This window comes from Lotus japonicus, chromosome 1 (assembly GCF_012489685.1).
Source record: "Lotus japonicus ecotype B-129 chromosome 1, LjGifu_v1.2".
NCBI classification, from domain to species: domain Eukaryota; kingdom Viridiplantae; phylum Streptophyta; class Magnoliopsida; order Fabales; family Fabaceae; genus Lotus; species Lotus japonicus.
The window spans coordinates 136,010,342-136,030,197 of NC_080041.1; the positions used below are offsets into that span (position 1 = coordinate 136,010,342).

At 35.7% G+C, this 19,856-nt stretch overlaps 1 protein-coding gene and 1 long non-coding RNA gene across 5 annotated transcripts; one reads left to right on the top strand and one right to left on the bottom strand.

Moving 5' to 3' along the window:
• The first annotated feature begins 354 nt into the window (after positions 1 to 354).
• Positions 355 to 8,442, top strand: LOC130731344 (retinoblastoma-related protein-like). Of its 3 annotated transcripts, none has more exons than XM_057583608.1 (18): positions 355 to 457; positions 797 to 966; positions 2,244 to 2,348; positions 2,438 to 2,580; positions 2,702 to 2,798; positions 2,927 to 2,973; positions 3,943 to 4,132; positions 4,397 to 4,463; positions 4,613 to 4,792; positions 4,875 to 5,068; positions 5,156 to 6,038; positions 6,272 to 6,434; positions 6,551 to 6,623; positions 7,043 to 7,219; positions 7,300 to 7,576; positions 7,674 to 7,786; positions 7,890 to 8,005; positions 8,078 to 8,442. In XM_057583608.1, the coding sequence occupies exons 2-18, from the start codon at positions 865 to 867 to the stop codon at positions 8,220 to 8,222; spliced, it is 3,072 nt and encodes a 1,023-aa protein (XP_057439591.1). In that variant the 5' UTR covers positions 355 to 457; positions 797 to 864; the 3' UTR covers positions 8,223 to 8,442. The 3 variants fall into 3 exon arrangements, with proteins under 3 accessions (XP_057439591.1, XP_057439592.1, XP_057439593.1); XM_057583610.1 differs by lacking the exon at positions 355 to 457 and adding an exon at positions 486 to 566; XM_057583609.1 differs by lacking the exon at positions 355 to 457 and having other exon boundaries at positions 482 to 966.
• Positions 8,443 to 13,795: 5,353 nt separating this feature from the next.
• On the bottom strand, positions 13,796 to 18,202 carry LOC130731345 (uncharacterized). 2 transcript variants are annotated; one of them, XR_009016650.1, is made up of 5 exons: positions 17,828 to 18,202; positions 17,637 to 17,743; positions 15,886 to 17,347; positions 15,720 to 15,777; positions 13,796 to 14,393 (listed from the first exon to the last, which is right to left on the bottom strand). It is a non-coding gene; the product is annotated as an uncharacterized LOC130731345 (long non-coding RNA). The 2 variants fall into 2 exon arrangements; XR_009016649.1 differs by having other exon boundaries at positions 15,886 to 17,743.
• Positions 18,203 to 19,856: the final 1,654 nt, after the last annotated feature.

Consider the following 19,856-nt stretch of genomic DNA (forward strand, 5'->3'; position numbering starts at 1 on the left):
TACACACTGGGTTCGTGAACTATTGCGCCGCAATTGGCAGGTTTCAGTGCATCATGTCCCACGGGAGCAGAATATGGTGGCGGATTATTTTGCGATATATGCTATCAAAATGCGTTGCCATTTGACTAAATGGAGGCTTCCACCGGCGAGTGTCGTTCCCCTGCTGTGTCAGGACGTTCTTAGTTAGTTTGTTAATCTTCCGTTGTAACAAAAAATAAAATCTTTAAAAAATTAGAAAATTCCAAATTTTGACATTTTTAAAGCCTAATCATAATGTTTCAAAAAGAAAAACCCTAATCATATATCCTAAAAAGACTAAGGGGCTAAAATCACACATAGTGCAATTTAAGGGACAGAAAATGTAATTTAAGTAAAAAATGGTTGAGTGGTGTCATTCAAGAAGAACATATGAACAGTAGCTAGCTTCATCGCATGCTCTGTGTGTCTCACTGTAACTGTAAGTAACGACTAACGACTTCGAATCAAACGCTTCTCTTCATCTTGTTCCCAAATCCCAATAGCTTCATCACATTCATTTCATTCACTCACTCACCGACTTACTTTCTGTAACAACAACTCACATTGCTACTAATTTCAATTTCTCACACTCTTCTTCTTTCTTTCTTTCTTTCTTTCTTTTTGTGCCCTAATTCCCAAATCTCCAAATTTCTTTGTTTTTTTGTTTGTTCAATTGCCCATCTTTATTTTCAATCATTTGGGTGTTCATTTTCATTGAAAATTTCAAAGCTTTTTACCCTTAATTGCAAAATTCAGAAACTTTTTTCATTTTCATTAGGGTTCGTGGTTCCTCACTGCAATTCGTCGACCTTCCTGGCTGAATTTTGTGCCAATTAGGGTTCTTACATGAGTCCTCCAGCTGCACCTGACATGGAACTTGTCAACCCTCCGGTTGCTCCTGTCGATAATGGCGACCAAGCTGACTCTCGCTTCGCCGACTTTTGCAAGGTTCTGTCTTTACTGTCAATTTCGTGTGAATTTTAGTTTTTTGTTACTGAATTTTGATTCTTGTGAGATTATCTTTTTTTTTTGTGTTGTTGTAATTGCTTGTAGGACTCACCTCTAGTGCTAGTGGGCATGGATATTAACAAAGCTATGTTCTTTTCATGAAGCACTTACCCTAGCTCTAGTTGAATTTCCATTTTTCTGAGAGAGGCATAGGAAGATATAACTGAAATTACTCTACTGATCAACTGATTAAGCTTTTCATAAAGATAGTAAGATGCAAAAATTAGTGACATAGGTACCCTAGTATTTTATTCCTCAACCGGGACGTCTTATACATTCTTATGCATGAAAAAGGATCAAGTTTAGTTTTTATTTATTTATTTTAGTTACACTAGATCAACGCAAGAAGAATATTCTGAGACAGTAGGTGAGAACACGTGTAATGAGCGAAACATGAATTAAGATAGTCCACAGAGCAATGAATTCACGAACCCTTTTGAGTTATTAATTGAACAAATTATTTTACATTAAATTATTTGTCGTTTTGTGGTTATATGGCGCGTCGCGTTTAACAGTTGTTTAATGTATAGAAAGACGTTGACGATGGTCAACGCAGGAGATAGAGAGATGATAGAAAAGTAACAAAATAAACATTGAAAGATAGAGAGTTGTGCGAAACAGGTGAAGCTGCAAAGCTTTGCCAGAATGAGTGGACATGGCCAGAAAATGGAGTAGATTGAGCAAAAAAGGGGCAAGCTAGGCAGAAATATATATGGGCTACAAGGACTTGACTAGAAAATGGAGGGACTGGGGTGTGAAGTGGGAATAGCCACCACTTGATGGTATAAAAGTGTTATCCTCTACAATTCAGTTGCCATTTGCGCAAAGTTATGAGTTTCTTGTCAAGGCTAAGTGTTCAGCCGCCATTTGCGCTAAGCAATGAGTTTCGGTCATGGCCAAAAGTTGGTGCATTCCACCAAAGCAATGAACACGGGCAATGAGCCAAGCATGAATGAAAAAAGTCCAGAGCAATGAATCGACCAACCCGGTTGAATTATTATTTTAAAGAAAAAAGAATGCGCTAATATAGACAAATGTTTCAACAAAAAAAATTCCATTAAATCGGTTTGTTATGATATGGCGCATTGGGTTTAACAAACAGTTATGATGTGTCCATACTCCATATATAATTTCTGCTTGCTTTTAGGCAGATTAACTGAGGTTTAAGTTGTGATTCTTTATCCATAAATTCTTATTGATTTGCTCTTTAATGACAGAATGGGCTAGCATTGGATGAGAAAAGTTGTAAAGAAGCAATCAATCTGTTCGGAGAAACCGAACATATTCTACTAACATATGTTTCATCAATGGGAAATGGAATGGTACATAAGTTCATTTTTCTTTAGTGCAAAATATTACTTGTATTTAATTTTTTTATTTGGATTCATGAGGTTGTATAATTCCTTTCCAGTCTGAAGATGCTGAGCGATACTGGTTCGCTTTTATTTTATACTCTGTCAAGAGATTGACTACAAAAAATGAGGAGAGTGGGGAGGAAGAGACTGAGAACACTGGGCTGACCTTTTGTCGTATATTGAGAGCAGCTAAGCTTAGGTATTTTTACGGACTTTTCTTTCTAGTATGTAAGATAATAGTTTACTGGACTTTTTCCCCTAATATATAAGATTGAGTCTGTTATATTATTTATTTTTATCATTTATCTCGTATTCAACAGCATTGCAGATTTTTTTAAAGAGCTTCCTCAGTTTGTTGTTAAGGCTGGTCCAATTTTAAGTAATTTATATGGCAAAGATTGGGAAAACAGACTTCAGGTATTGACAAAGCAGCTGCATAGTTTATGTTCTTGTGTGTGTATCAGTGTGTGATGGTCTCATTATTTTGTAATCCTTGGAAACAGTTTTTTATTAAGCCATTCTTTATTTTGCTATGTCTATACCAGGCAAAGGAGATGCATGCCAATGCTATTCATTTGACGATTCTTAGCAAGTGAGTTGCCCATTGTCTGCATCCATTTCTTTAATTATTGTCTTCAGCGGCAATTATTACTCCTTAATCTGTAGTATTATTGAACTTTCTATCCAATATGTATATTGCATAAGTTTACCTGAACTCATGCATTCATTCCCTCTTTTGATATTAATCTAAAACAAGTTTTTTTTTCCTTTAGGATTTACTTAAATTACCTGATGGCTAAATCTCTTTTTGGATAAGCAAGTTTTTGTGTTGAAAAAATATATTATAATAATTATTGAATGCTCAAGGGAGTTTTGGATCAAAAGCTAATTTTTATGTAATAAAGGACTACATAGTATGTGCTAATACTATGAAGTATAATTTTCCATGGGTAGTTGTGTACCCTTTGAGTCCTTGCATCTAGAATTCCTGAATGAAATCCTATCTCGTGACTGATATCCCACATTCCTCTTTTACGTTGTTGAAGATTGTTGGTAGTGAAGGTCATGCTACATTATGTGTTGTATTTGATTGCTAGCATTGCATTTTAGTAATGCCATGGTAATATCATATATAAGGTGTATTTTATCATAAAAAGAAGACTTAATGTTTTGTTGAAGGATGATAATATGTATATAAGAGGTAATCTACTTAAGGTGGTATAAGTGTATAACTATAAGCATTATGAAATGGTAATAGACTTGTTGAGAATGAAATATAAGATGATTAAGAATTTGTAGTGAGCTTATCAAAGACCAAATACTTTATCTGTAATCACAATTATGCTGTGGTTCAGCTTTACATGCTAATTTATCTGTAAGGACCCAACGTGCCAGATGCATGATGGTATCTAGTCATATCTCAGACTTTTAGATGCTATATCTAAGCATTCCTATACTTGTCATATAAGTTTGTTTACGTTTAATTATTGTTTTAGCGCATCATGCTTGAATGATATTACTTAACAGTTGACATGACATCTTATAACTTTGATGGTTCCAGGTACTACAAACGTATATTTGCAGAGTTCTTTGTTGCTTCTGATGCAAATATTGAAAAGAACTCATCTGTTACTGTTCATGCATCTGATTATCATCGCTTTGGATGGTTACTTTTCTTGGCACTTCGTGTACACGCTTTCAGCCGTTTCAAAGACTTGGTGACTTGCACCAACGGTTTAATTTCCATATTGGTAAGTTAGATTTTTATAGCTTTAGTCTTTTTCTGTATTGGAATTTTCCTGAAGATGTTTCATATCTTTTTCTTTACTCGTAGAATAGACTGAAGAGAATTGTTAGAATTTTAAACACATGATTTTTTATAACAAAATGACTGTTTGAAAACTTTCATGATAAATAGATTCAATTGCTCTATTCTTTTTAAGTTGTAATATTTGCTTCTTTTTGTGGGGGTGGGGAGGCAACAATTTCTTACTTGCTGGGTGTTTCTGTTGCAGGCTATCTTAATTATTCATGTTCCTGCTCGTTTTCGGAATTTCAACATCAGTGACTCTTCACGCTTTGGTGATTGTCTTTGTTTTCCCTTCTTCCCTGCATTTTGGTTTAATTTTTCATGCTCTCTTTCATGGAGGCCTGCTCTATGCACACATACTCATTTACTTGTAGGCCACTTTAAAAGTGGATTCTTCTAATTCCATCAAAATTTCTTGCAGTTAAGAAAAGTAGCAAAGGCGTGGACCTCCTCGCTTCACTTTGCAACATCTATAACACTTCAGAAGATGAGATGAGGAAGACCATGGTGAAAGCGAATACTTTAATAGCAGATATATTGAAGAAGAAGCCCTGTTTGGCATCTGAATGCCAAACTGATAACCTAGAGAATTTTGATAGAGGTTCACTTTCCTTCTTTCATTGGCCATTGATGCATCATTATACATGATCTCTTAAACAGATTTTTATTATCGCTCTTTGCAGATAGCTTGACCTATTTCAAAGATCTGATGGAGGAATCATCTCTGCCATCTAGTTTAAACATCTTAGAAAAAGATTATGATGACATGATTCGTAACAAGGGTGAACTAGATGAGAGGTTATTCATAAATGAGGATGACAGCCTGCTAGCTTCAGGAAGTTTGTCTGGTGGCTCTGTTTCAGCTAGTGGTCTAAAGGTATCTTTAATGAAAAAAAAAAATCTGAAATTTTGTTTTATTTTGGTATGACTAATACCTAAAATTATCTATTTTTGCACTTTGTAGAGGAAATTTGATTCGATAGCATCACCTGCTAAGGCTGTTATAAGTCCGCTCTCACCCCACCGCTCTCCTGCATCCCATGCTAATGGCGTCACAGGTAGTACAAATTCAAAGATGGCAGCCGCCACCCCTGTAAGCACGGCAATGACTACTGCAAAGTGGCTTCGGACTGTTGTTTGTCCACTTGCCTCAAAGCCCTCACAAGAGCTAGAGCGATTCTTGACATCATGTGACAAGGATATTACTAATGATGTGGTGTGCAGAGCACTGATTATATTGCAGACTATTTTTCCTAGTAGTCCTCTTGGTGAACGATGTGTAACTGGAAGCCTGCAAAGTGCAAATATCATGGACAATATATGGGCGGAACAGCGAAGATTAGAAGCACTGAAGTTTTACTATAGGGTATTGGAAGCAATGTGCAGAGCAGAAGCCCAAACACTACATGCAACTAATTTAACTTCTCTTCTAACTAATGAGAGGTTTCATAGGTGTATGCTTGCATGTTCTGCAGAATTGGTCCTGGCAACTCACAAGACTGTAACAATGCTGTTCCCTGCAGTACTGGAGAGGACTGGGATTACAGCTTTTGATCTGAGCAAGGTGATTGAAAGTTTCATTAGACATGAAGAATCGCTCCCAAGAGAATTGAGGCGACATCTGAACTCATTGGAAGAACGACTTTTGGAGAGCATGGTATGGCAAAAGGGTTCTTCAATGTATAATTCTTTGGCAGTTGCTAGACCTGCCCTTTCTGCAGAAATCAATCGTCTTGGAATGTTAGCTGAACCAATGCCATCATTGGATGAGATTGCAATGCAGATTAACTTCTCTTACGGAGGGCTTCCTCCTGTGCCTTCCTTGCCTAAGCTTGAGACTTCACCAAGTAATGGCTCTCTCTCTCTCTCTTAGTTTGAAGATTTTAAGACACATTCTCTGTTTCCATATACTTCTTTGTTCATCATTCCATAGAGTTGCTGCCATGTATATCTATTATGATACATAAAATTGTTCCTTTTCTATCCTACTCTTCACACCTACTCTTCCTCAAAGAGCACATGTTGAAAAATGCATATTTTTTCACTTCCATTAACATGTCTATCAATGAATGGATTTCAGTTCAAATTGGGGATACCAGATCACCAAAGCGTCTCTGTACAGAACATCGAAATGTGTTTGTGGAACGGAATTCTTTCGCTTCACCAGTGAAAGATCGGCTTCTTCCCTTCAGCAACCCTATGTCAAAGCTACCCCCACCTCCTTTGCAGTCAGCATTTGCCAGGTATAACTGTGATGAGTTTGGCAGTCGTTATCTATGTAATTATCATTATTTCAATTTTTCACCGGTTTGCTGTTGCCTTCTTTTGATGCTTTGTGTTGAATGTTTATTCCCCATAGTCCAACAAAACCAAACCCAGGAGGTGGAGGGGAAACATGTGCAGAAACTGGGATCAACATCTTTTTTGGCAAGGTATTGGGGCTTCCTTCGTACTGTTATATACCATCTTGATTGTTAAAAGGATTTGCAACTTGTGCATAGTTGTCAATAAAAGTTCATTCGATAACTACTTTTCAATTTGATGGACCCATAGGAAAATATTGTGTAACTGTGCATGTACGACCTAGTCGTTCAATGTGGCTAGACATTTCTGTCATTTTGAATCTCAACCTTTTAATGTTGGTTCAGCATCTACTAGATGTGTTTGTCTTTCACGTAAATACTTTTAAGTTTCCTTTTTGAATTGGATTCTTACATCACTTCCATTTGAGTTATTACATGCTGATGGGGCAGTTTTTCTGGTTCATGTGTTCAACTAAGATTTAATGATTTGTTGCTTCTCATGGTCGTTTTAAGCTTTAAAACTTATTTACACTTCCTATGTTTCCTAGATCATTAAGTTGGGAGCAGTCAGAATAAGTGGCATGGTTGAAAGACTACAATTATCCCAGCAGATAAGGGAGAATGTATACTGTCTTTTCCAGCGAATCCTAAATCAACGGACATCTCTTTTCTTCAACCGCCATATTGACCAAATCATTCTGTGTTGCTTCTACGGAGTTGCAAAGGTTTCTCTTTAGGTTAAGAATCTTGAGATTGGAATTTGTTTTTATTCGATTATCTTTCTTCATTCTGTACTGTTTTGCAGATTTCACAACTCAGCCTAACCTTTAGGGAGATCATACAGGGCTACAGAAAGCAACCACATTGCAAACACCAAGTTTTTCGTAGTGTATTTGTTGATTGGTCATCAGCACGTCGTAATGGAGCTAGTAAACAGAGAACAGGACAGGATCATGTCGACATCATTACATTTTACAATCAAATATTCATTCCCTCTGTAAAGCCACTGCTGGTTGAACTTGGCCCTGGTGGAGCAACCATGAAAAGTGACCAAATGCATGAAGTTAATAATAAAAATGACGGTACTTGATTATTATCTAAATTGAAACTAATAATATTTTATGCCAGTCCTGCACTTCATTGACTTGTATGCTTCCTCCCTCTTTCCCGGAAATTTAGCTCAATGTCCTGGGTCTCCTAAAATATCACCTTTCCCAAGCCTCCCTGATATGTCCCCAAAAAAAGTGTCTGCCGCACACAATGTTTATGTCTCTCCCTTACGATCGTCGAAGGTACATATTTATTTGTCTGGCTTTCTTCATTTCACTATATGACATTGTACAGGGGAAGGAAGAAGCATTAGTGTATTCATTCATTGTTTATGTGCATGCATAGATGGATGCTCTAATATCACATAGCTCGAAAAGCTATTATGCATGTGTTGGGGAGAGCACTCATGCATATCAGAGCCCTTCAAAAGACCTGACTGCAATCAATAACCATTTGAATGGGTATGTTTGGAAACTTATTTACATAACCAGAAAACACGATGATGTCCTAATTTATTCTGCCTCTGTTTTCAGCAACCGCAAGGTCCGAGGTGCCCTCAATTTCGATGATGCAGCAGATGTGGGTTTGGTTAGTGACTCCATGGTTGCAAACAGCCTCAATCTGCAGAATGGAAGTTCTGCATCATCTACATTGAAGTCTGAGCAACCTGACTCTTAAATTTAAACAATGTTTGTGTATATTCTTCTGCAATGTTGTGTATATTATTCTACTTCTGAAACTCATGTTCATGCTAAATTATGATAGGGGGCATTGTATGAGCGGTGAGATTGTAGAATGCCGCCACTGCCCGTGTACTTTTGTTTATGCTAGGTATTTATTTAGCGCAAAAATCTAGGCATCTAATTCGCTAATCAATAAAAGCTCGACTTCAACCCAATCTTTCAAGGAAACTAAACTCTGAAAATGCTTAGAAATATGTTCTCTACATTGAACTTGTTCTCAAGTCAAGTACTTTCTTCAGGGAAATGGAATGAGTGCATTTTCTCATGTGAAATTTCATCATAATGAGTTGGTAAAGTGACATTTATCATAGGAAGTCTTACATTAGCCTGAATGAGAAAGAGTGTGATGTCAAAATAGAGTTACATATATGAATCCTTAAAAGTTGCTTATCTCATGCTCTTTACATATTTTCCCATATTTAGTGATTAAACTATTCACATCAATGTCCTAAATGGCTAAATCCACTATCCTCTCACACGTGCCTTTCATATGGCATGAATTGGTTGAGGCGTGAAAGGGACATTGTGGCTATGCAAAGAAATTAAAGCCCTAAGAGAAGAGCATGAAGAAAAAAACGAAGAAAACCTAGAAAGAGACAAATTAAAATTTGACCAAACGCATAAAGAGTGGAAAGTTAGAACTAGAGATAATTCTTGTATTTTTTTTTTGTCAAAAGATAGGGATAGTGATTTTGTTTGTTATACTAGTTATAGTATTTATTTTTATGGTCAAACACTAGCTATAGTATTTTGTTCAGTACTATGATAATGCGAACCCAACTAAGCAGTTATAAAAGCCCATTCTATCAGCCCAATCAAGTTAGCGTAGCTATTGACTAGGAAGTAGGGTTTGGGTCGTCCTCTGCATGCTCTTCCTTTACTCCACTGGTTGGCTTGCTGTTATCACACTCTTGTTGGCTCCATCAACTCCCTGTTCCAATCTACAAAAGCTTCCCTATTATCCCCTCACTTCTCTGAGATGTTGGATTGTCCCCCTGTTGGTGCCGCTGAAGCCGTTCTTGGGCTTTCCCGATAGCGGACTGTTTGCAACTACGACAGAGCCGAGTGAGTTGTGTTTGGGGAGCGCCGGTTAAAATTGAAGATTGAAACTTCTCCGCTCAGAAGTCAATTAGGCTCTTTGGTATTTTGGGGTTTAGGGGCTTTTGAATGGCCCTTAGGGTTTTTACATCATGTTTTATGCTGGATGTTTCAGCTTTATGTTTGAGTGTGCATGCTTCTTGTACTTAAATTGCTCATGTTTTGCATTGCGATATCGCTCGTTGAGATTTATTCTCGCATGTTGTAAGTGTCGTTAGGCAACCCTTGGGTTATGAATGAAATATGAACATTTGACCAAAAAAAAAAAGGTAAACCTCTTTCAATTAAAGAAAGGCTTAATACATTAGAAGGCCCCTGAAATTGTAAAGGAAATCAGTTTCAGGGCCTGAAAAATTTTCGCATCAAATTGGGTCCCTAAGAAATTTTTTTTAATTCAATTAAGGTCAAATGCTATCAAACCCCAATTTTGTCATAGTAATCAATTACACGTGGCTTTTATCATTTTTTTTAATTAAAAAATTAAAAAACTTATTTTTTTATTCCAACTCATATTAAAGCATAAATAAAAAAAATAAAAAACCTAATTTAAATAAAAACCTAATCTAAATAAAACCTAATCTAATAAGGCTGAACCATAAAATCCCTAATCCCTTTCTAAACCACCAAAGCTAGCATTCCAGCCGCCATCCCTTTCTTCCCTTCCTCTTTCCCCAGCCACAAAACCTTACCCACACCAGCGCCACCACCTCTTCCTTCCCTTCCCTGCATCCGTTCTGCATCTCTTCATCATCTCTTCATCCGTTCTGCATCCGTTTTGGAGGTTTGGGGGGGGGGGGTGAGAGATTGTTTGAGATTTATGGGTTGGATAATGGGGGTTGCGGTAGTGGAGGTGGGTGTGGTGTTTTGGGTGGGTCTGCAGTGGGTGAGGGTTCTTGGTTCTGGGTTTCAGTAGGTGAGGATTTCTGGGTTTCGAATGGGTTGCAATGGGTGGGGTTGGATGAGGTTGCGGCGGTGGAGCTGGGGTTGTGAGCGGTGGCGGTTCTAGGTTGCGACGGAAGCTTCTTCTTTATGCTTCGATCCACACCACCACCACATGTTTTGAGACCCTGATTCCCTGGTCCTCTGTTTTGTGCGTGGATTCAGCAACAGAGGAAGTGGGTTTGGTGTGAAGCAGTGGTGGTGAAGAGGTCATCCCAATCCCAGTGCGTTGGAAGAGCAATTAGAGGAAGATGTCTTTGGGATGAGGAGCAATTTCGCGGTTTAGCACAGCTCTGGTTATGGGGTACACACTATCTGACTTGGTGTGGGTTCTATTTGGAGGTGCTGTCAAGCTTCAACACTGTCCGGGTCAATTTGATACATTAGGGATTTAGGGAGACTTGGGCGGTGACGCTATTATTCCCGCTGATGTTGCTCTAGTTTAATCTGTTTTGTTTTTCCTCTCCCTCTTGGCCTCGTGCCTGCTGTTTTCTTTTCTTTCTGTTTGTATCTGCATCTCTTTGGCACTTCTTATGCTGGTTTTTTAACACCAGAGCCTGGAATAATCTGTTGCTGTGTTGGGATTTTTTATTTTTCAATTAGGGAGTATTAGTGATTAGTTTTGACTAGGATTGTGAGGCACGGGTCTTTATACGTAATTTTTTATGGGTTAAGATCTAATCGAAATGTATACTAACTGACTCTGCAGATATGTCAATAATTTATGTTTACTTAGCGTTACCAACGGACAAATTAAAAATCTTTACATATTTACCTCAGTAGATGTCTTTCATTAGAATACTTGTGATGATCATTCACATATCAAATTCATGTATCACAGTACACAATGTCGGCATAATCAGTGATGTGAGTGAATTACAACCTTTCAAAAAGGCTTAGAGTGAAAATACACCTAATATAGAGTAAGCTATACAATGAGGATTATATAGGATTGCTACCAGTGCATAGAAAAGGATGAACTTGTGTAAAGTTTAATCAACAATAAACATTTAACAATCTCATATCCAAATTATGTGAGAATGAGAGGTGAGAGCAAAGTATATGTAGAAAATAAAGTTGCATTAGATAAGCCAATAATGAAAAATTTACGTATATAAATACTTTAGAATAGAAGTTGAGGTTGACTTGCCACTTTTTCTAATTCCTTTTCTCAATTCCTAAAGTTTTATTTAACCAGCTGAGATTCTTAGCAAGGACAGAGGCATAATAGAAAAAAATATAAATTCATAGCTCCTGTTAACCCGAGCGAGGCACAGAGATTAAATCATTGATTTCGTTTTAATTTCATCAAAAAAATTTATCGAATGTATCACATAATATAATTAAGAGTAATTATATAGTTAAGATGAGCAGTTAATTAGCCTGATTATTAAGATATTTTAATATTTAAAATTTTGTACAATAATAAAATTAAACAATAATTTAAATTTATTTTTTATTAAGATATATTTTAATATTTAAAAATTTTAACTGGTATATTATTGATTAATCAAAACCAAATATACCACCACTTGACTTCAAACCATTCCTAAAGGATTTTTGTAGAGAGTTGTTTCTTGTTACCCATTGAAGTCGATGTACATTTTTATTAGATCTATTTATGAATTGTAAATGACAAAACCAAATAATTAGATTTTGTCTATAAACCTAAAACAACAATGATATATACACACCTCATTTTTTAAACACTTCATTTCTACTTATTTTTGTTTCTATCTCTTTCGTCTTATCATCTATCACATCTGATACTTTCTGCATCTTACTTTTTTTTTCTCTCTCCTCCTTCGACCTCTCTCCACCTCTATGAGAGGTGTGAAGAGAAATTATTCAACCTAAAGCATAAATATGAAGAATATATAGTCACCTTAAATATTTCATAAATTTGTACTAATTTATATAATCACATGACGTATAAATATAAATATTAATCACTGATTTATGACACTATTTGATGGAAAACAGTGTGTGCACACGATCAACCTCAATATTGATAAAAATCATGACAAACCTATAATACATACAACAAACACAATTTTTATCAATTATGTTCTTTTGCAATTTATACAAAAGAAATGGTTAGAATATGTATCATGATGTCAACCAAGCATGGCCACAACTGGTGTTTCTTTCAAGGATAATCTGGCTTGAACTAATTGTAGGAGTTTAGGAGCAAAACGAAATACTTAACCTCTTCAATCTCAAGATTGTTCAAGTTACCAAGCAAACACATGTTTTCTGTCAATGTGAGAATCTTGCAGAATCTCCACAAGCGGGATGAATGGATGGTAGCCATAACAACCTCAGCTCTACTACCCTAAAGAATAACTGGTAAAATTTTAGGAAACATTAAATAAATTTTTTTAAATTCAAAATCATTTTTAATACACAAGAGATCATGTATTTTTCATAGTAAAATAACAAAATTAATACAAAAACTATTAACGGAATATTACTAATTTCTTCCAAAGTTTAGTGCAACTATAAATTTTTGTGAATGAAATTTAAAACTATATTATATCAAATTCGACTATAATTTCTCCTTTTGTCAGACTGGAAAAATGTACGTATACATTCAGGCACAAATGAAGAAAACAAAATATTTTCCCTAACATTAATACAAAAAGGATTATTTTCTCCTTAGCACTGTTTTACAGAAGTATTCTATAAACTAATGGATTTTTTAAAATTTTATCTGATGTTTACTTGCCCACAAATTGAAAAAAGTTATTAATTTATATTTTTTTTGAAGGTTCACGGCAATTGAAGTCCATCTTCAATAAAACCAATTGTAAGTGTATAACCACATCAAAATCTGGAAGATGACTTCTCTTACTTATATGTTGCTAAAATCAGCAGAAGCTTATTTCTTGGCATCTGAGTTCCGTGATTCAATCATTAAATAAAATGAAGGAAATGATAGAAGTCTATTTCATTCCCATGACCATCAGAATAAGCCTTACATATGATTTAATCATGCTTATAAGCATATTGTTGGGAAACAAACAAATGAAGATAACATAATAAGAAGTTCAAATGCTAAGGATTATTTTCTCCTTAGCACTGTTTTACAGAAGTATTCTATAAACTAATGGATTTTTTAAAATTTTATCTGATGTTTACTTGCCCAGAAATTGAAAAAAGTTATTAATTTATATTTTTTTTGAAGGTTCACGGCAATTGAAGTCCATCTTCAATAAAACCAATTGTAAGTGTATAACCACATCAAAATCTGGAAGATGACTTCTCTTACTTATATGTTGCTAAAATCAGCAGAAGCTTATTTCTTGCATCTGAGTTCCGTGATTCAATCATTAAATAAAATGAAGGAAATGATAGAAGTCTATTTCATTCCCATGACCATCAGAATAAGCCTTACATATGATTTAATCATGCTTATAAGCATATTGTTGGGAAACAAACAAATGAAGATAACATAATAAGAAGTTCAAATACAAACACAACAACTTATATTGATAATAGGGTTACTTAAACTACAGTTCTACAGGTCACAATTATCAAAAGGTTACAAAGACCAAGTTCACCACACTACATGTACTTGTAATATAGGACATCCAACATCATACTTAATTAAATACAATACTTAGTTCAATGGCCCATAGATATACAAAAAAAGGGACCTACATAATGCTAACACATAATACCCAGCTAAGCCATATCCACCATCAAGTAATGAACCTCTAAAAGCGAGCAGGTTTAAACTTAGGTTCAAGATTTTCCTGGGCCTTGAACCCAGCAATTGGTAAAAAATGACCCTCGCAGTTGGACCCCCCCATCAGTTATCTTAATTGCCTTCAAGCGATTAACTTAACCTAACATTCCATCATCAGCATTGGCCGAGTCATGACGACTGATTTCTAGCTTCTCCACCACGTGTGTTTCAACCTTTCGTGACTTGCTATCTGCATCTTCATAAAGCTCACTCCCATACACTTTCAGTTTTCTTTTCACAGTTTTTAGGAGCACTATCATTGATACTTTCTCCATATCCAGCAACATGGGCAGCATGTTCTCCCTCACCATCTGTCACCTATGAGTTCTTCTAAAAGTTAGTAAATGCTACAAAAATTCAAAGATCACCTATGTTATAAAAATTGACTGTTTTAAGATGCCTCATAAAAATTAGGTAAGCAGAGGATAGATATGATATACATTCACAGAGACAACTCATTCAACTTATGAAAACAAAGAGATATGTAAAAGATTAGGAACTTTGATGAACACAGAGTCAAAGAAATAATTAAATGACTGACATAACCCAAACAACTCCACAGAATGAGAAGACAGTTCTCACCTAATATTGAATAAGATCCATCCCTGATAGAAGTAACAACATCAATGACTCAGGTGCTACCGCATGAATTTATTGCAGGAGGAGTCAAGCTAATTTCTTGTGACTGTTTGTTTAAGATTGTATTCTGATTGCTGGTTTGTTGTGCATTGGCGGGTTTCACTCAAGTTACCTATGGTGGGGGTATGTTTTTTTGTTGATTTGGTGGACTGCTCAGGTTGGAGGACAGATCAGATTTGATGCATGGAGAATAAATGTAGAAAAATGTTTGAGTGATCTGGAATTGATGGAACATAGGTTAAGGAAAGAAGCTAGCGGAAGCATGAAGGCGCGATCTCATGTGACTTGAGACATGCTGGGTTACAAAGTATGGTAGATATGACACTATTGTATGGCAAGGGAAAGAATACATATATTTCAATGGGTAGGGAGCTGTATGTTTTTACTTGATTAACTCTTGATCTGTGTACTTTTTTTCCCTTCCTAATGTTTTTTCCCACTGGGTTTTCCTTAGGGAGGTTTTAATGAGGCACAGTTTCTTAAGTGAGGTTGATTACTTGGTGGGTGTTTCGTTTTGTACTTTTGATATCATGAGGAGGTTTCCTCATGACTTCCTTATATCAATAAAGTCTTCTCTTTAAAAAAAAAACATGATTAAATTTACTATAAATAATAAGTACAGAAGTTCCCAGTCCCAATCAAGATATCCCATATATTTTGATTAACTTGTAACTAAGGGGTACTCAGAAGAAAGGTACAGTAGTTTTGAGTCCCTATAAATCAAAAAATTGCTACACTTTAAACTACTGATACAAGGAATGATGTCAAGCTAATGCATCAAAGTTCAATACATAGATAATTGAAATAAACTAATAAATTTGTGATAGGTAAAAAGAAAATAAACAGGTTCAAACATTAGACAAAGAAAACAAAATAAAATTGTGCTGCATCCTTCATGTAGAATTGAGTACGAAGGGGTGACTATAACATATTAAAACAAAGGACTAAGATCAGATGAAGGACAAAAGGACAGCAATATAAAAGAAGTAAACAAACAGAAGTTACCCTTGACATCTTTGCTCCAATCAACATCAGAACCATCGGTGGACTTCAACAATAACAGCTGCAAAACCAGAGATTTACATGCTAAGGAACAGTTAACAGAAACAGGGAAAATTTTATTTGAGGGAGGACTTTTCTTTTACAACCCAAACAAAGCAGAGAGCATCACCTGATTCATCGCTGAAGCAAAACGAATTGTGAAATCATCATGCTCAGCACGGATGGCTCCAACATGATTGATTATCATATAATGTCTCTGTTACGTGTCTCATGTCAAGGTTTTTTTCACAAAGCATAGCAGGAAGTTGCTTCATAAATTTATACAAATTTATCACTTCAGAAGTAAAAGGATTTCTCAATAATTTTTTAATAGAAATTACGTGAGACAAATTAACTAAAACTTTATCTGCAATGCATCATATGTTACAAGAACATAAACTTATGAAGTTTTTTATACACTCCAACACCAAAAAAGAACAAACTTTTTCCCCAACAAAAATAACTTTAACCCCAAATGTTTTTATGGTTTTCAACTCATGTATAATTCAACTGACTGAAATACAATATAATAAATTGGTCAATGATCATACTTAGAGCGCACATGAATTATAAAAATTCAGACAGTTAATTCTGTTGTTAGAATCCGTTACAACAGACTCAAAACTACACTGGAGTTTAGTTTCTCAACAGACTATATAGATATGAGAACTCTATCTAGAGTTCATTTCAAGATTTACAATTACTCAGATTACAGAAACTCTCAAAGATTCAGTTCAGAATTTTGTGCAAGAAAAGATAACACCGGATTGAAGTAAAAGGATGAAAGCGGGGCACCTAAACAAATCATCACAGTAATAGGCAAAGAAAAATGCACCAACGTTTTCAACTGCTGATATAATGTTTCATTTAATTTTTAAGAATGATCAGATATACAAATCAGTAAATTATATTCATTTTCTTGATATATGCTTTCAGGGAGTTAATCTACCTTCTGCGTTAGAATTTCGAAAAGCATTATCAAAGCTACCTGACATGGAGCGGTTGCTTGCAAGGATCTTCTCTGCTAGGTAAAAGATATTTATGCAGCAACTACAAGTGATTACAGATCATCTTCTTCGAAAGTATTTATGCTCATTTATTTTCATGAATGCAGTGATGCTATTGGAAGGAATGCTAATAAAGTGGTTCTGTATGAGGATGCAGCAAAGAAGCAACTACAAGAATTTATTTCAGCTCTACGTGGTTGTGAACTAATGCCCAAGCATGCTCTTCACTCAGGGTTATTTTGAATGATGTTAAATCTAGACATCTTAGTCATGTATTAACACCTGGTATGATTATCTCAATTAATACATATCATATAATTTCTTGTTTGATATACTGACTGCTTTCATCTGTAGGTTGTTTTATAGTTGTGCTTACTGAAGCTTAAAAGAAGTTAGTGGTTTTAAAAGAGTGCTGTCAAATATCCGCCAAGGTTGAATCTCATGGAGGAATTCTAGCAAGCTACCTTGGCCAATATTCCGCCAAATGCTGCCAAAACCCGTCAACGCCACCACTATTTGTCAAATGTGACCTGTTTATGGCTTTCCGTCATAATCCACCATCCGCCATTAACCTCATTAACCTCACTGTTTTAAAAGGATCAATATGAGGTGAAGTACTTGAGGCATGCTTACTAAACACATTCTAACCGTTAGGATTTTCTGTTATTGCAAAATAAGTTGTTTGCATTGCAGACATCATGCATCATAGGTCAGAGTTCATGATTCACATATAAACAACAGAATTAAACAAAAAACAATTCAGCCTCATTATTTCATAAACAAATTATTTTGTCTGAAAATTTCATAATTGAACCGTAATTTGCCAATATTCAATCTTGACACACGATGGGTGTTATGATCATACTACTCTTACCACAGAATGCATCTGGAAGTTCATCAGTGAGATAAGGTTTCCAACCCTCTGAGATCTTTTGCCACAACTTCCACTGTTGGTTGTGCTCCTACAACACTATAGCGACCCTGCAATCAATCCAATCCTGAATTTCACTAAATAAACAATTAAACCTAAAACTCAAAATCATGGAAATGCCATAGCACACTTACCACATTCGAGGACTGAAAATTTGGCTCTGCAGATTCAAAGAGAAAGCTAGGAGCCTCCTGGTCATCTTCAATAAACCAAAAATGATGAAGAAAAGATGCTCCATACTACCCAACTAAGCCTTAAATCTCAAATTTGCTTGTGACTCCAAATAAATCAAATGCAGTCTTATAATTTAAGAGATGAATCTTCATTTTATTGGGGGAATTTAAAAATACTAAACCAAAACCAAAACAATACAATACAACGTATAGGTAGGGAAGGCATAGCCGAAGAGGAGGAAAAAGTGTTATTCTGCAGCTAGAGATGGGAGGCAAAAATGGCTTCGAGTGGGAGGCTGATTGCATATACAAAAAAAAATGGCCCGTGAAGATTTAGAAATTAAGGATAGAAGATTAGTTTAGGTTTTTATTTAGATTATGTTTTTATTTAGGTTAGGGGTTATATTAAGTTTTTTTTATTATTTAGGCTTTAATATATGAGTTGGATTTAAAAAATAAAGTTTTATAATTTTTCCATTTATAAAAAATTAAAAATGTCACGTGGAATTGATGACTGGGATAAAATTGAAGGCTGGTACACTTTAGCCTTAATTGAATTAAAAAAAAAATTCTTAGGGAGTCAATTTGATGCAAAAAAATTTCAGGCCCTGAAGATGATTTCCTTTACAATTACAATGACCTTCTGATATATTAAGCCTTAAAGAAAATGCAACATTAAGGATTTAGGGTATATCCCAAAAGCTGATAAATTTTGGGATCAGCCATCCTCACTATAAGGCTAAGTATTTTTTTTTTTGAAATGCACTATAAGGCTAGTAATGAGCTATAACTATTAATTAGCCTCGTTAAAGAAATTTCTTCATATAGTAATGTTCTATTCACCCCGCCTAAAATATTGTATGTTGTCTCATTCCTTTAATAAGTGCTAAGTAGTAGTATTTAATTTTATTTCGTGTGTTAAAATTTTGTTCTACTTGTAAAAAATTTCTAGTTCCATCCATGCAATCGACTTTCCTTATCTTACAAACTCCAAGCTCTCCTTCACCCCTATGCAAAAAGTTCTTCGTCGGCTACACCTCTTCAACATCTGCGTCCATGCTAATCCCTCAGTCTTTGTCACCCCCCACCCTCATCGCCGCCGCCAACCAACTCTTCACATTCGCCAACTTCGTGTAATATTTTCTATGTGACCATTTGTCATTCGAATTCACCCTTCACAAAAGGTGCGGTATGGGTTGTCCTATAACCTGGGTTGTCCTATAACCTCGAAAAAGTCTCTAGCTAATGCACATTGTCATCAAGTGGAGGAGCATCAGCCTTAGGCAAGCCCCCATCCGGCTTCTAAGACACAATTAGGGTCTTCACATCTTTACAGGGAGCAAGAATTTTAAGACATTGAAAGGTCAGGGAGCAAGAATTTTAAGACATTGAAAGGTAACATGGAGAACCATTATGAGACATTGAAAATATCATCCACATATTGCTTGATTGGAAAGCAGTGAGGCGATTTTTTGGAGCATCCACGATAGAGCTTTGTTGTTCTTCTAAGAGAGTTTGTTAGGACAGACATCAGGTCGTTAAAGGAAGAAGGGTGGGATCGCTAGGGTTTCTAGGATATTGGGATACTTCGAGAGATGTAATGTTCGTGGGGATTTGTTGCACGTCAAGGTTTGATGGCGGAGACAACAAGCCAATGCTTTGTGACCAGCTTGGTTAAGAGCAATGAGGAGAGGAGGCGCCGAGCAAGGAGGTTTTTTCAGAACAGGAAGCGGTGGCTTATAAGGAAGTCCTTTTCCAGCATGGTGGTTGAGGGTTGGAAATTTGGAAGAGTGAGTGGTTGCAAGAAAACATGATCATATCGGTAAATTTGATCTTGAACCTCATTTAAAACGATCCATTCAAATTTTTATCAAAAGGCTATTAGTTAATAAGTTATGGAGCATGGCAACACAACAGTGTGGTGTGAATGTTAAGATTATTGGAATTCAAATCAAATTTCATGAACCGTGCCTTCCTTATACTAGTATTA